Source organism: Carcharhinus amblyrhynchos, chromosome 3 (genome assembly GCF_965287045.1).
Source record: "Carcharhinus amblyrhynchos chromosome 3, sCarAmb.v2.hapA, whole genome shotgun sequence".
Lineage (NCBI taxonomy): Eukaryota > Metazoa > Chordata > Chondrichthyes > Carcharhiniformes > Carcharhinidae > Carcharhinus > Carcharhinus amblyrhynchos.
Genome location: NC_137326.1, coordinates 59,489,742 through 59,503,878, shown reverse-complemented (window position 1 = coordinate 59,503,878; position 14,137 = coordinate 59,489,742). Strand labels below are relative to the sequence as shown.

Genomic DNA, 14,137 nt, shown 5'->3' with positions numbered 1-14,137 from the left:
CACAAAGATCTTGTGTGTTGTGATCAGTTGTGTCCGAACTTGTTGAAGTTTCTCGGGTAGAAGTATTATCCCTGTACCAACTTTTTCAAAATAGTCCCCCAAGCTTTGACTCAATTCCTTGCTAGCGTTTATTAGTGTTTTCTCTCTTTTGTGTATGTCTACCATCTCAAGCAATGCTATACTAGTGTGGTTTAATGCAAAAGGTAGTATTGTGGATGTTACATATGGCTGCCCCATACTGGTAATTTTCTAGCAAGGTTGTAATACAATGTCCCCTGTCCCCTGTAAGCTACCTGGGTGACATCCCTTTCCAAATTTCAAACTTCTAGTGTACAATTTAGGTCAGTGATTGTTCTGAATCCACACAGGGCGTGTTAATTTTCATACACTGGATATGGGCACATGCCCATTTTGTCTGTGTGTTCACATTTCTCCAGACTGGTGCCTATGAGCTTCCTTCCTATCTCAACCACATACTGTAGAGTCCTCTGCAATCCCATCCACACCTCTCCTTTAATGATCCCTATATCTTTGGCTTCAAAAAGTCTCAACCCGACCTTATCTTTAATATTACTGGGATCCCCAGCACCATCCCTAGTGCGGTCCCCAGGAGTTCCTCTACAACTATTGTTAGACCAGACCTTGGTCAATTGCTGTAATTGGCAGTTATTGACTTTGGAGTGTCTTTTTTCCTGGTACAGATGTTCAATCTGTTCATCACTGATCCAGGATGGAACTTACCCCCTGCTAACCTGGTCAAGGTTCTCGCGTAGTTGCGCGACCATCCATTGCCCATAGATGCGACACAGGATTCAGTTCTGTTGTGTGGCATCATCTTTCACCTTCCCTCGGGTGATCTGATTAATAGTTTAGGCATAGTTTAGAACAGTAACCATAAAGCTACTGATCCTGTTCTTAGCCAGATCTTTCTCAACATCTTGCCAGGCATTTTCATTTAAGCTCTCCAAGGTCTGTTTAACTTTCGGGTTAGGACTCTGAGCTGATTATCCAAATCAGCCAGATCCAGTGCATTAAAGGTAGATACCCCCACCCGTATGTTGCCAGATCATTCAGGATGTCCCTCCTCTTGTGCCTCTTTGATCTGGACATCTTTTCCCCCTTGTGTGTCCAAGTCTTTTGGCTTAGTGGGCTCTGGGTCAAGTGGAGGCACAATTTTCTAAATGGAGAAAGACACCAGTGTTCCAGCTAAATCCACCATTACCGATTCTAATTTGTAGTGTGTGTTGTTGAATACTATTTTCCCTGTATGTTTTAGTATCAACCCATTATGAGGCCCTGGGGTGGTTGCAGAATAATATGGGCAGATAAGAAGCCCTTTCCAATTGGATGATGTATGGAATGGGCAGATAAAGCTATTTACAATTTGGACTGTGATGTCCTGATTCCTCCTCAGCAGAGGGAACCTACATGATAGTGAGCACCAGGTCAGGCAGTTCTGGGAGTCCCGGTACCAGGAGCACCATAGGGAGTAATGTTTTCTGGTGCCTCAGAGTCCTTTTGGTTGAGGTCCCCTTAGCCAGGGCCTTCCTCCTGACATCCGTTGAATCAGAGCTAGGACCGGGCCGGCTGGAATAATTTCCAGAGGCAAAGGGTGGAGGTTCGGGGTCTGGAATACAGGGTGTGGATTTTCGGGCCAGTACTTCGAGAGGTATGGGTTGGGGTCCATCATCGGGGAACCGCTGAGACGGTCGTGTGGGTTAGTTGGGTGATGCCATACAGTCCTGGGCAACTATGAGAGAACCTTGACCAGGTTAGCAGGGGGAAAGTTCCGTCCTGGATCAGTGGTAGTTGTTTCAGCCTTTTATTGGGTCATCCCTATTGTAGCCAATGGCAGCCAGAATGGCTGCTTTCAAGTCTGGTAGGAAACCCCTGGCTATTTCCTGGGGTTCGGGTAGGGTGGAATGGCTGGCGGGACTTAAACATAGCAGAATAAGTTTAACCTCTTCTACCTCATCTACGCCATTTAAAACTCAACATTGGATAATCTAGTCAAAGAGAGCATGTGGATCCCCGGATGATCCGTGTGCTCCAATCACTTTAGCTATGTCAGTGAGTTGGGTCATGGCGTGTGGAGTTAATAAGTCACGTTGTGGTTCTTCTGTCTGTTGGGTAGTGACCGGACTCATTGGTGCAGGAACCGGATTAGTAACTGGAGTTATCAGGACAGGAACTGGACTAGCGCTGAGACTGAGTTTTTCAGGATGGGGGCCTGATTAGGTGGTGCTGTTGGTTCCATTACAGAGAACAGAGATGGGGGTCCGGAGTCAGCAGTGGCGCTAGTAGGTAGGTATCCTCTTCTAATTCTACCCCTGGGTCACTATCCCCAGTTTCAGTGGTACATTACACCCCATTTTATGGCGAGTTGTGATTTTTAAATCTTCAATCTGGCACAGGCATTTCGAGTGGTCTGTTGCGTGGGCTGTATTTTGTTTTCCTGTTTAGTGCAAAAGTTTTACTGCAGCCTGCAGATTGCTGCATTTACGTTTAACTTTCTCTACTTGTTGCAGGGCAGCCAGTCTCTCACTGGCAGCGTGCTGTGCCTTTTGGTAGGCTTTATCACATTGAGCATGGAACTGGCGCATGTCTTTCAAAGTAATCTGGTTCCTTTCCTCTCATGTGTCTACCTCTGCTTCCAATTGTTGTATGTACATAGTAGCACTCATTAAGTCCTGCTTTAGTTGGGTTACTTGGGGTTTTCTGACCCATTTAACCTGGATAATCTCTGCTTCTCTACCATGTTCTCGACAACTGGCAATCGCAATCGCCTTCCTCAGCTTGGGAGCTCTTTTACCCACTTCCTTATGGGCATGATTCCAACAATTCTCTCCCTCAGATCCCAGATCCGGTTTCAGGGCATCACCCCACTGCACCCATTTGGGCCATTTATGGTTCAAATATATATGGAGGACTTCCTCCCATTTGCATGACTGGCCATAATTATTTCCTTTAGTGTTCGTCACGTGGTATGGGTGAGGGATATGGATAGGGATCCGGTTTTCATTAAATTCCTTCCTGTAGATTTTACCCAAACTCCCTTGGCTATCCTAGTTCTAACTAAGCAGTTTGTCCACCTTGTGTTACAAACACTGGGTTTATGGTCCAATTTACTGGTCAAATCTATATTAGTTCTTCATTCACTTAAGACTGGCCGTCACATGGGGCAAACTGCCTTTTTAATTCAGGCTCAGATGGAGTGTTGGAGAATATTGGGTTGAATGTTCAACTTGGGAGCAATGGATCACTTCTTATCGAAGAACCACCTTGGGTGCCAAACGTTGTACCTTTAAAACTTCAGATATTTTCAACCACTTTATTTACTCAAAAGTTTTATCCCGGTGCCCTTATTTGCAAGATCGACAAAGGACAAACACAAGGCTCAATAAGTTTGTTAATAGTAACATTATTAGCCCTTAAGTTACCCATATAAAACAAGAGGATACCCCAGATTCAAATGTACTACCCACAAAGATGGTTTGGTTAAACTGCAGGCCTGATTCTGAGTTTCTCTGGCCCGTCGTCATGAAGGTGCATCTCAATGGCAGCTTCTTCCTTTTTTGCTTCTCTGTTCAGTCTTCTGGATGATCAAGGTCACCCCCCTCATTGAATCTTTGCTGCTGGTGTGTCTGAGATGCGTGTCTTTATTTTCTCCCCCCCACCATCATTCCAGAAACTTCTCTGGCTTCCAGCCAGAGGTCCCAGGAGGGGATCTCAATACCCGGTGGGTTTGCAAAGAACAAAGAACAACACAGCACGGGAAACAGGCCCTTTGGCCCAACGAGCCTGCGCCACCATTTCAACATTGTGAGTCCCCTCTCCACCCATGACACTGGTCTATGCTTATGGCATTCCACATTGGAAACTAGATTGAGGGGAACTAATTTAGGGACAATTTGTTACACCAATCAGCCTAAGAGCACATCTTTGGGGTGTGGGAGGAAACGGAGCACCCGGAGAAAACCCACGCAAGCACGGGGAGAATGCACAAACTCCCACAGACACTGGCCCAAATCCATATATCTGCACAGCAAACAGTGGTAGTCACTGAGCTGTCGTGTTGCCCAGCATCTGGTCCAGTTTAAGCGTACACTAACGACGAGAAGCACTAGGCTACTCTCGAAACATCCAAGAACAGCCCTCGTACGACCCACCGCGTGTATGCCCCTTGTTGGACAACAAGGTGGACTGAAGCACCTGTGGATTAAAAGAGAAAAACCTCAATAACGTGCACATCCTTTTACAAGGATTCAAGGGAATCCCCAGAAGCTCAAAAGTAAAACAAGTGAGCCAGAAAATATGTTGGAAGGTCAATAGGAATCAGTTGATTCCCGGGGATGTCCCAAGGCTCCTGAACCTTATTTAAAACAGTCTCCTAGATTCCTCCAGCTCCATCCCGCTCATGTGCCAATCTAAGTAACTTTTAAACAACTCCAGCGTGCCTGCCTCCATCACCTTGCTTGGCAGAGCATTCCATACCCCCACAACCCTCTGTGTGAAAAACCTCCCTCTAACATCCGAATTATACCTCGCCCCCCTCACCCTAAGCCCGTGGCCCCTCGTAATGTGTGTTTCCAATCTAGGAAATAGCTTACTACTGTTTACTCTATCTACACCCTTCATTATCTTATATGCCTCTATTAGATCTCCCCTCAGTCTCCGTCTTTCTAGGGAAAACAGCCCCAATTTGCCCAATCGTTCCTCACAATCCAGTCCTTCCATACGAGGCAACATCCTGGTAAACCTCCTCTGCACTCTCTCCAGGGTCTCCACGTCTTTCCAGTAGTAAGGCGACCAGAACTGGACACAGTACTCCAAATGCGGCCTAACCAACGTTCTATTTAACTGCAACATTAGACTCCAACTCTTATACTCTATACCCCTTCCTATAAAGGCTAACATACCATAAACTTTGTTCACAACCTTCTCCACCTGTGCTGCCACCTTCAAAGACTTGTGCACTTGCACCCCCAGGTCCCTCTGCGTTTCTATACTCTTAATAGGTCTACCCTTTATCATATAACTCCCCACTACATTATTTCTCCCAAAATGCATCACCTCACATTTATCAGGATTAAATTCCATCTGCCATTTACCTGCCCAGTATACCAGCCTATCTATATCCTGTCGTATTGCCTGACACTGCTCCTCACTGTCTGCAAGTCCAGCCATCTTAGTGTCATCTGCAAACTTGCTGATCACACCACATACTCCCTCTTCCAAGTCATTTATGTATATTACAAATAGAAGAGGTCCCAGTACTGAGCCCTGAGGCACACCTAGTGACAGATCTCCTGCTAGAAAAAGACCCTTCCACTACTACTCTCTGTCTCCTATTACCAAGCCAGTTATCAATCCATCTAGATACCTGGCCTTGTATTCCATGAGCCTTAACCTTTTCAACCAACCTACCATGAGGGACTTTGTCAAACGCCTTACTGAAATCCATATAGACGACATCAACGGCTCGTGCTTTGTTGACCGTTTTTGTCCCCTCCTCAAAAAATTCTACCAGATTCATAAGGCAAGACTTCCCCTTAACAAAGCTATGCTGCATATCCCTAATCAGATCGCAATGCTCTAAATGCGCATACATCCTATCCCTAAGAATCCTCTCCATCAACTTGCCTACCACTGACGTCAAACTCACCAGCCTATAATTACCAGGGTTATCCCTACTACCCTTTTTAAACAATGGTACCACGTTCGCTATCCTCCAGTCCTCTGGGACCTCACCTGTGTCTAAAGAAGAGACGAAGATTTGCGTCAGAGGCCCAGCAATTTCATCTCTCGCCTCCCTAAGCAGCCTAGGATAAATGCCATCAGGCCCCGGAGATTTATCAGTTTTAATGCTACCTAAAAGCCCTAACACTTCCTCCCTCGTAATGGATAGTTCCTTCAACTGGTCTACAGCTCCCTCCAAGACAGCACTGGACATCAAGCCCCTCTCCTTCGTGAATACTGACGCAAAGTATTCATTCAGGATCTCCCCCATTCCCTTGGACTCTAAGCACAGTTCCCCTCCTCTGTCCCTGAGAGGACCGATTTTTCCTCTAACCACCCTTTTGTTCCTGACATAGGAGTAAAATGCCTTTGGATTTTCCTTAATCCTGTCTGCCAAAGCCATTTCATGCCCCCTTTTTGCCCTTTTAACTCCCCGTTTGAGCTCCCTCCTACTGTCTCTGTATTCCTCCAATACTGTCTCCGTTCCCAGTTGCTTAGACCTAACATACGCCTCTCGTTTCTTCCTGACCAAGTCCTCAATATCCCTAATAATCCACGGCTCTCTAATTCTACCTTTCCCATCCTTCCTCTTAACCGGCACATGTCTTTCCTGCAACCTTTTCAGTTTTCCCTTGAAAGACTTCCACATGCCTAACGTGGACTTGCCCTCCCACAGCCTATCCCAGTCTGTATCCCTGAGTTCTTGCCTAATCCGGCTGTAGCTAGCCTTCCCCCAATTTAGCACCCTCCCCTTAGGACAGCACTCATCTTTTTCCATTAATATCCTAAAGTAGACAGAGTTGTGGTCACTATTAGCCACATGTTCACCTGCTGCAACCTCAACCACCTGACCCGGCTCAATACCCAGAACTAAATCCAGTATAGCCCCCTCTCTAGTTGGGCGATCTACATACTGCTGCAAGGACCCTTCCAGTACACATTTTACAAATTCCTCCCCGTCCGAACCCCCAGCTGTAGGCACCTTCCAATCCACCCCAGGGAGATTAAAATCTCCCACTACAACAACCCTATTCTTTCTAATGTCTCTACATATACCTTCTCCCACTGCCTGCGGGCTGTTGGGTGGTCTGTAGAACAGCCCTAGCATAGTAATTGCTCCCTTCCTATTCCTCAACTCCACCCACAGCAACTCAATTCCTAACTCCTCTATATTATCCTCCCTCTGCACCACTGTGATGTGCGCCCTAACTAACAGTGCCACTCCCCCACCTCTTTTCGACCCTCCCCTGTCATGCCTAAAACACTTATACCCAGGAATATTTAGCTGCCAGTCCTGCCCTTTCTTTAACCACGTCTCTGTCACTGCCACCACATCTAAATTCCTCGCGAACATTAAGGCCCTAAGTTCATCCGTTTTACCCGTCACACTCCTCGCATTAAAGCAGAAGCACTCCAGACCTCCACGGCCACTCGGATCCTCCTTCTCCCGGGGAATTTTCCTCTCATCCAAACTTACCCTGTCACCCAACTCGCTCCCAATCCCAGTGCCTAATGAGCTATCAGTCTCATCCTCACCCCCTCTCCATATTAGTTTAAACCCTGCCGAAACACTCCAGCTAACCTCCCAGCTAAAATATTCGTGCCCTTCCCATTTAAATGTTCCCCATCCCTCCTGTACAGGTGCCCTTCCCTCACAAATACTTCCCAATGATCTACAGATGTAAAACCTTCTGTCTTGCACCAATCCTCCAGCCACACATTCAGCTATAGGATCTCATTATTCCTAGGCCCACTGTTACTAGGCACTGGTAGCAGCCCAGAGATTGCCACCCTGGAGGCCCTGCTCTTCAGCTGGCACCCAACTCCCTGAACTGCCTACGTATATCCCCCCTGCTCTTCCTTCCTAGCTATGACTGTAACCCTACATTCTGCACTCTTTGGCTGGGTGGTTAACAGTGAGGCGTAAGTGCCTTGAGCTGCAAGAAGATATAGACGGAATGGTCAAATGAGCAAATAAGTGGCAGATAGAATTTAACCCTGAAAAGTGTGAGGTGATGCACTTTGGAAGGAGTAATTTGACAAGAAAGTACTCAATGAATGGTGGGACACGAGAAATTTCCGTGGACCAAGCGGACCTTGGCATGTTTGTCCACAATCTCTGAAGATGGAAGGGCATGTTCGTAGGGTGATGAAAAAGGAATATGGGACACTCGCCTTTATCAATCGGGGTATGGATTACAAAAGCAGAGAAGTGAATTTGTAGAGACTATTTCCTCGGGTGGATGTAGCTGTTGCTAGGGGGCATAACTATAAGGTTCATGGTGGGAGATATAGGAGGGATGTCCAAGGTGTATTCTTTACTCAGAGAGTGGTTGGAGTGTGGAATGCACTGCCCGCTGTGATGGTGGAGTTGGACACTTTAGGAACTTTCAAGCGGTTATTGGATAGGCACATGGAGCACTCCAGAATGATAGGGAGTGGGATGGCTTGATTTTGGGTTTGGACATAGCTCGGCATAACATCGAGGGCCAAAGGGCCTGTACTGTGCTGTAATGTTCTATGTTCCTACGTCCTTCTCTCCTATATGTACAATTACATCAGCCTGGGTCCCTTCGCCCTTCAAAATTCCCTCTACCCTCTCCGAAACACCCTGTACCCCTGCTCCAGGGAGGCAGACTACCATCCTGGAGTCCCGCTTTTGCCCACAGAACCGCCTATCAATTCCTTTAACCCTCCCATCGCCCACCACTATCTCACTTCTAGCCTCCTTCCTTCCCTCTGAGGCATTCTGGTCCTCTTGCCTTTTCTACCCCAGTTATCGCCTTGCCCTTGATATTTCGGGGGACTACTGCTGGGGTAGTCTTTGGACCATGACTCCTCTTTTTCCCCTTCCTAATGGTAACCCATCTGTCTCTCCTCCCGCACCCCCCCCCCCCCCCCGGCTCTGGGATCTCCACTTGACTGTGGTTCCTATCCATTATTGCCTCGTTCTCCCTGACTAAAAATACATCCTCAAGACGCAGCTCTAATTGCCTGACCCGGGCCCTCAGACGCTGCAGCTCCAAACACTTGATGCAGATGTGGACTTTTGGGAGATGTTTTGTCTCCAGGAGCTCCCACATGTGACACCTAATGCAGCTGAAGCATCTCCCCATGGACCCTGCCATTTACCTGACCACCCTTGTAGTTATGAACACAGAAATGAAAAACAAGAAAGAAAGGAACCAGTAACTCACCTTGCCTAAGTGTGCTCTCGCCTAAGCCCAGTGAGCCAAAGCACTTATAGCTGTCACTCTGCTCCCACCTTGCTCCGCTGCCCGCTCCCGACGCTGCCCGCTGTCTACTGCGGCCTTCTTCTTATACTCCCGTGCTCCCTTCCCGACTGCCCCCACACCTAACTTCCGCTACGGTAAGAAAAAACACACAAAAAACGCCATGAACTGGCAATAGAGAAAAAAAATCTCGAACGAAGATCGAATACTCACCACAGCCACCAGCACTTTCCAAGTACACTGCTCCGGAGAACAATGAGGTTTCTTGATGTCTGCCTAACAGGACATCTGGGACTATCCCCAGGTGTCCATCTCCATGGTGTTGCTCACATGTAACCTGTTGCCATATACAATAACTGCAGGAACTCTAAGTGACAGAAAGTCTGGCCTGATCTGGGCTTCTGGAACAGGCCCAGACATGTTTTTGTATCTTTGTATATTTGACCTTAGTCACATCTGGCCTACCTGAGGTTTGACTGTGTTTGATTTTAATATGCCCAATTCTTTAACTGAGGATATCCAATTTAATCAGCCTTAAAACTAAGTCCTGATTATGTTACCACAACACCCTGGTCCACTCCTCCATCACGCCCCAACTTCCCATCCCCATCACACAGCACCTTCCCTTGAAATTGCAGAAGATGCAACAACTACTCCTTTACTTCCCCACCATTCAAAGCCCAGGCATTCCTTTTAAGTGAAGCAATGTTTCACTTGCACCTCCTTTAATTTGGCCTATTGTATTCACTGCCTCCAATGAGGTCTCCTCTACATTGGGGAAACTAAACGCAGAACAACTTCTGTCAGTTCGCAAGCAACCTTCCTGTTTCTTGCCATTTTAACTCAGCATCTTGCTGTCATAGCCACATCTGTCTTAGCCTTTTCTACAATATTCCACTGAAGCCCAACGCAAACTAGAGGACCAGCACCGCATCTTCCGATTAGAGCCGTCATGACTCAATCTTAAGTTACTGTGACCCTTCTCCTCCACCTTACCCTTTTTTTTATATTTCCCAACAATGGCAAGTGGTTAGTTTAGTAAGTCAGTAGCAGTACAAATGATGTGATAGATAGAGTCCCAACACTAAAGGAGTTGGGAATTGGAGAGATGACTTGTGACGGAGAGAGAGCAGTGTGACTTTCTATGGCAAATGGTTAGGATATAGAGATTGGGAACAGAAAACGTGTAGTAACAGAGCCAAAAATTGTCAGAGGTAGTCCTGTTAAGACTTCAACAGAGGCCATGAGAGATGATGAGTTTGAGAGGGAGGGCCAGGTTATGTTTATGGGGGTTATATAAAGGATAACATTGAGTGTGAATAAGGGAACAAAAATGCCAAAACAGAGGGTGCTTAGGACAGGTAAGATGTAGGTTGAAATCACTTTGAATGAGGAGTGCTGAGACTAAAAGTGGAGAGAAGTGGGAAGTCACTAAGAGTATGTGGTTAGTATCATACTGCTGTTTTGTGGGCCGAAAATTTCCCATCCTGCCTGATGTGGCAATTGTAATGGAATTCAGCAGACCATTTAAAGGTATATTGAGCTCGAGCGGGAATTTTCTGGCACATGCCTCCATGATCTTGTTGTATGAAATTTGACTGCCACGTTTCCAATATTGCCAAAGTGTCTGCATTTCAAAAACAAAACTCCCATTGGCTGTAATGTGCTTCACATCATACCGAAGTTGTGACAGGCTCGGTATACGATTGCAAGTTATTGTTCTTAGTGCAGTTAACATTTCTAATGCTAATTCCTAATGGCCAGGAATGACAGAAAGACCAAAAGAGTGTGTTTTGTACATCTGAAATCTGTAACTCTTGATTCTTCCATTACTTCAGTGGTTCAGTGTGGTACTACGCAACACTAGCTGGATGGATCACCAGATTGCCCGTCTATGTTGTGTTAGCTGATCTCAGCCTGAACGGAGGTTTTGGGTCCTCTATTCACCTTAGAACTCTTGGTCTAACATGGGGAAAAAATGGCCAAAGCTCCAGCTCCTTTTCCATATCCAGAGACCCTGCATGAGGACAAGATTGGATTGAGTTTTCCTTGCCAGCTCCTATTGCTTCATTTGCATGGTGGTGCTCACTGAGGAGACATTCACATAAAGAATACTTGGAGGACATATCAGAAGACTGTTAGTATCTCAATTAATATAGAGTTGCCATTTTAGGAGAGCAGGGGAGAGATGTAAAAATCTAATTATTGTGGATGGTAACGTAGACTATTTAAATCATCAAATTCTTATTCAGTTTACAACTTTTTTGAATCAAATGCATCTCCTGCTTCGTTCTTTTCTCCAGAGGCAGCGTTTACACTAATGCTGTACTGGGAACTGCTTCACTGGGAGGACAGACCCCTGCGGGAGTTTCTGCATTACCCAGCACAAACGGAGTGGCAGCGTAAAGAAGGACTGTGTCGACAGGTTATCAACTACTTCAACAAGGGAAAGGTTAGTGCCAGTATTTCTGCATGTCATATTGGGCAATTGGAGGAAATTATTAACTTTGACTCTACATTGCTTCAGTTAGCTGTAAGTGGTTCGTAAAACAGAGTGAGGGACACTTTGGCATGACTTGATCCAATTAAAGATAATTCATCAAACTTTATCTTGTCCTGATAAGCCTTGGGATAGGATTTCAGCTGAAGAACAGTCATAGAGGGCAGAAGCAGGGCCCTTGCATCATCAGCACTGTATATGAATAAGAAGTGGCTTTTTTGTTTGCAAAATACTCAAGTGTCCCCTTGTATGTCACTGTTAGAGTTCTTTAAGCACTAGTGATATCAATCAGCAGAACCAGGAGTTCAGTGAATAGAGCTTAGAAGTCTTTTCTTGGACATCTTTTTTTGACAGTGATGTTCAAATGACAGATTAAAATTCTTACATTTGTGCAAATTTCCTGTCAACATTTTCTATTATAAGTTCCTGTCCACATTTACAATGCATCTTTGAACTTGCTGCAATCACACCATTTTGTTTTTTTCATTCATTCAGAGGATGTGGGCGTCATCCTGTGCCAGCATTTATTGCCCATTCTTAATTGCCTTTGAATTGAGTGTATTTCAGAGGGCATTTTAAGCGTCAACCACATTGATTTCCCATCACTCCCCTCTCTCATTGAACTTACATTTCTATTCTTATCCCCTGCCTGAGAGATATTCAAAATTTACTCAACAACTGATGATGTTCTCATCCACACATCCAACCATAAGCTGGTTTCACCCTACATCAGCTGTCGATAGACTCATCAGTGTCTGCCAATCAACAGGCAATGCATGGGGAAACCAGCCTGTCATTGGTTGTGCAGGCTGTGAGCATTTTTTGAAAGTATTTCCAGGATGTTTTCATAGAATCCCTGCAGTACAGAGGCAGCCATTCAGCCCATTGAGTCTGTACTGACCACAATCCCACCCAAGCTCTATTACCGTAATTCCCCCAGCCACTAAGATCAATTTAGAATGGCCAGTCAACCTAACCTGCACATCTTTGGATTGGGGGTGAAAACCGGAACACCCGGAGGAAACCTACACAGACGTAGGGAGAAAGTGCAGACTCTACACAGAAAGTGACCCTAGGCCAGAATTAAACCTGGGTCCCTGGCGCTGTGAGGCAGCAGTGCTAATCACTGTGCCACTATACCATCCCAAAGTTTTGAAGTTGAACTGTTAGTTATTTTGAAGAACTGGCTGGGCGTTTAAAAATACCTCACGGGCTTTATCCAGCTCACAGGCCACACCTTATATAAGCCTGTATTAGATGATTCACACTGCTGCCACTGCATGCTGGTGATGGAGAGAGTGAACATTTAAGGCAGTAGAAAGGATGCCTGCCAATCAAGCAAAGGCTTCAGCCTTGTCTTTTGCATTAATGTGCTGACTCTGCCATCACTGAGGCTAGAGATATTTGTGAAGCTTCCTCCTCCAGTGAGATTTTAATTGTCCAATATTATTCGTGACATGTTATGGCAGGACTGCAGAGCTTAGATCTGATATATTGGTCATGTGATTGTTTAGCTCTACCACATGCTGCTTCTAATAAGAATGAATATTGTCGTCCTGTCTAGTAGACTGCAGAGTAAAGACACAGATTCTTACAGTTCCCCCATTATCCAGTGTGAACTTCTTTATACTCATTCAATAAATCCATAATCCTTCCCTAGTTTGGGGACAGCAGCTGTTAATTACCAATTTAAAGCATGTACTCTGTTGTAGCACAATTTCAATATTAACACAGTAGGAGGTCTTGTAGCACAGTGGTAGTGTCTCTTGCTCTGGACCAGAGCCAGGACATGCTGACCATGGAAGAAGAGTTCATTACATGATCCAATAGGCTGATAACCAGCTCAGGAATCCTTCCATACTTCCCCACTATTCCCCAAAGGGAAAACCAATGAGTGTATGTGTGAAGGTACATGGAGAAAATATGAACAATACATAAAGTCCCATTTTCAGGAATAAATTGAACATTAACATAGGCTGGCTGGCCCCACCAGGAAGGGTTGAGTGGGAGAGATAAGGGGCCAAGATGGAGAGGATTGAGGAGAATACAGAAGCTTGTTGGTGACCTCTGATTAACTGTACCGCCCGCATTTTCAGCTTGAAGCCAAAGCAGTGTTACCTGCTGGGTTTCCCACCTGTTGCCAGCCTCAGCCTACCACCATGAACTAGCAGCAGCAATAGGAAATAGTCTTTGTGGCTATTGATTGCCACTTCAAGCTCTCAAGTGGCACACGGGGCAGTAAGTCACCTGGTGACGACCCGCCACTTGTAAAACTGTGGCAGGTGCAGCCACTGGGAAAGGAACTCATTGCATTTTATTGGCCCCTCCACTTACAAATCCGCAGGCAGCAAAGTGTAGCCCCTTAAGGTGAAAGAGTGGACTTGTTATGAATGGAAGGCACAGTCAAAAGAGGTGAGGAATTTTCTGTTTGCTATTGCTAATTGAGCACAGCTAATTTACACAAGCACAGCCTGCAGCTGCAGAACAAACTCAATCAGACAGCAGCATGCATATTTTAAAGGCTAAGTATGATGCTTGACTCCATTAAATAGAACTAAACATAGTGAACCAGATTGGTGTTTGCCCTCTCTGAAATGATGATCCACAGATTTCTTCTTGTCAGTAGCATGGGGTAAATTTTGTCAACAGTGTGTCATTCCCAACA

The 14,137-nt window shown here is 45.7% G+C and overlaps 1 protein-coding gene across 5 annotated transcripts in view; it reads left to right on the top strand.

Annotated features, from left to right (window-relative positions):
• Window positions 1-14,137, top strand: part of dock3 (dedicator of cytokinesis 3) — a 965,674-nt gene that overhangs the window by 850,435 nt on the left and 101,102 nt on the right. For all 5 annotated transcript variants that reach the window (XM_080184500.1, XM_080184509.1, XM_080184492.1 and 2 more), the window contains one exon: window positions 11,276-11,424. In XM_080184500.1, the coding sequence (XP_080040626.1) occupies window positions 11,276-11,424 (149 nt within the window). The remainder of the gene's footprint in view (window positions 1-11,275; window positions 11,425-14,137) is intronic.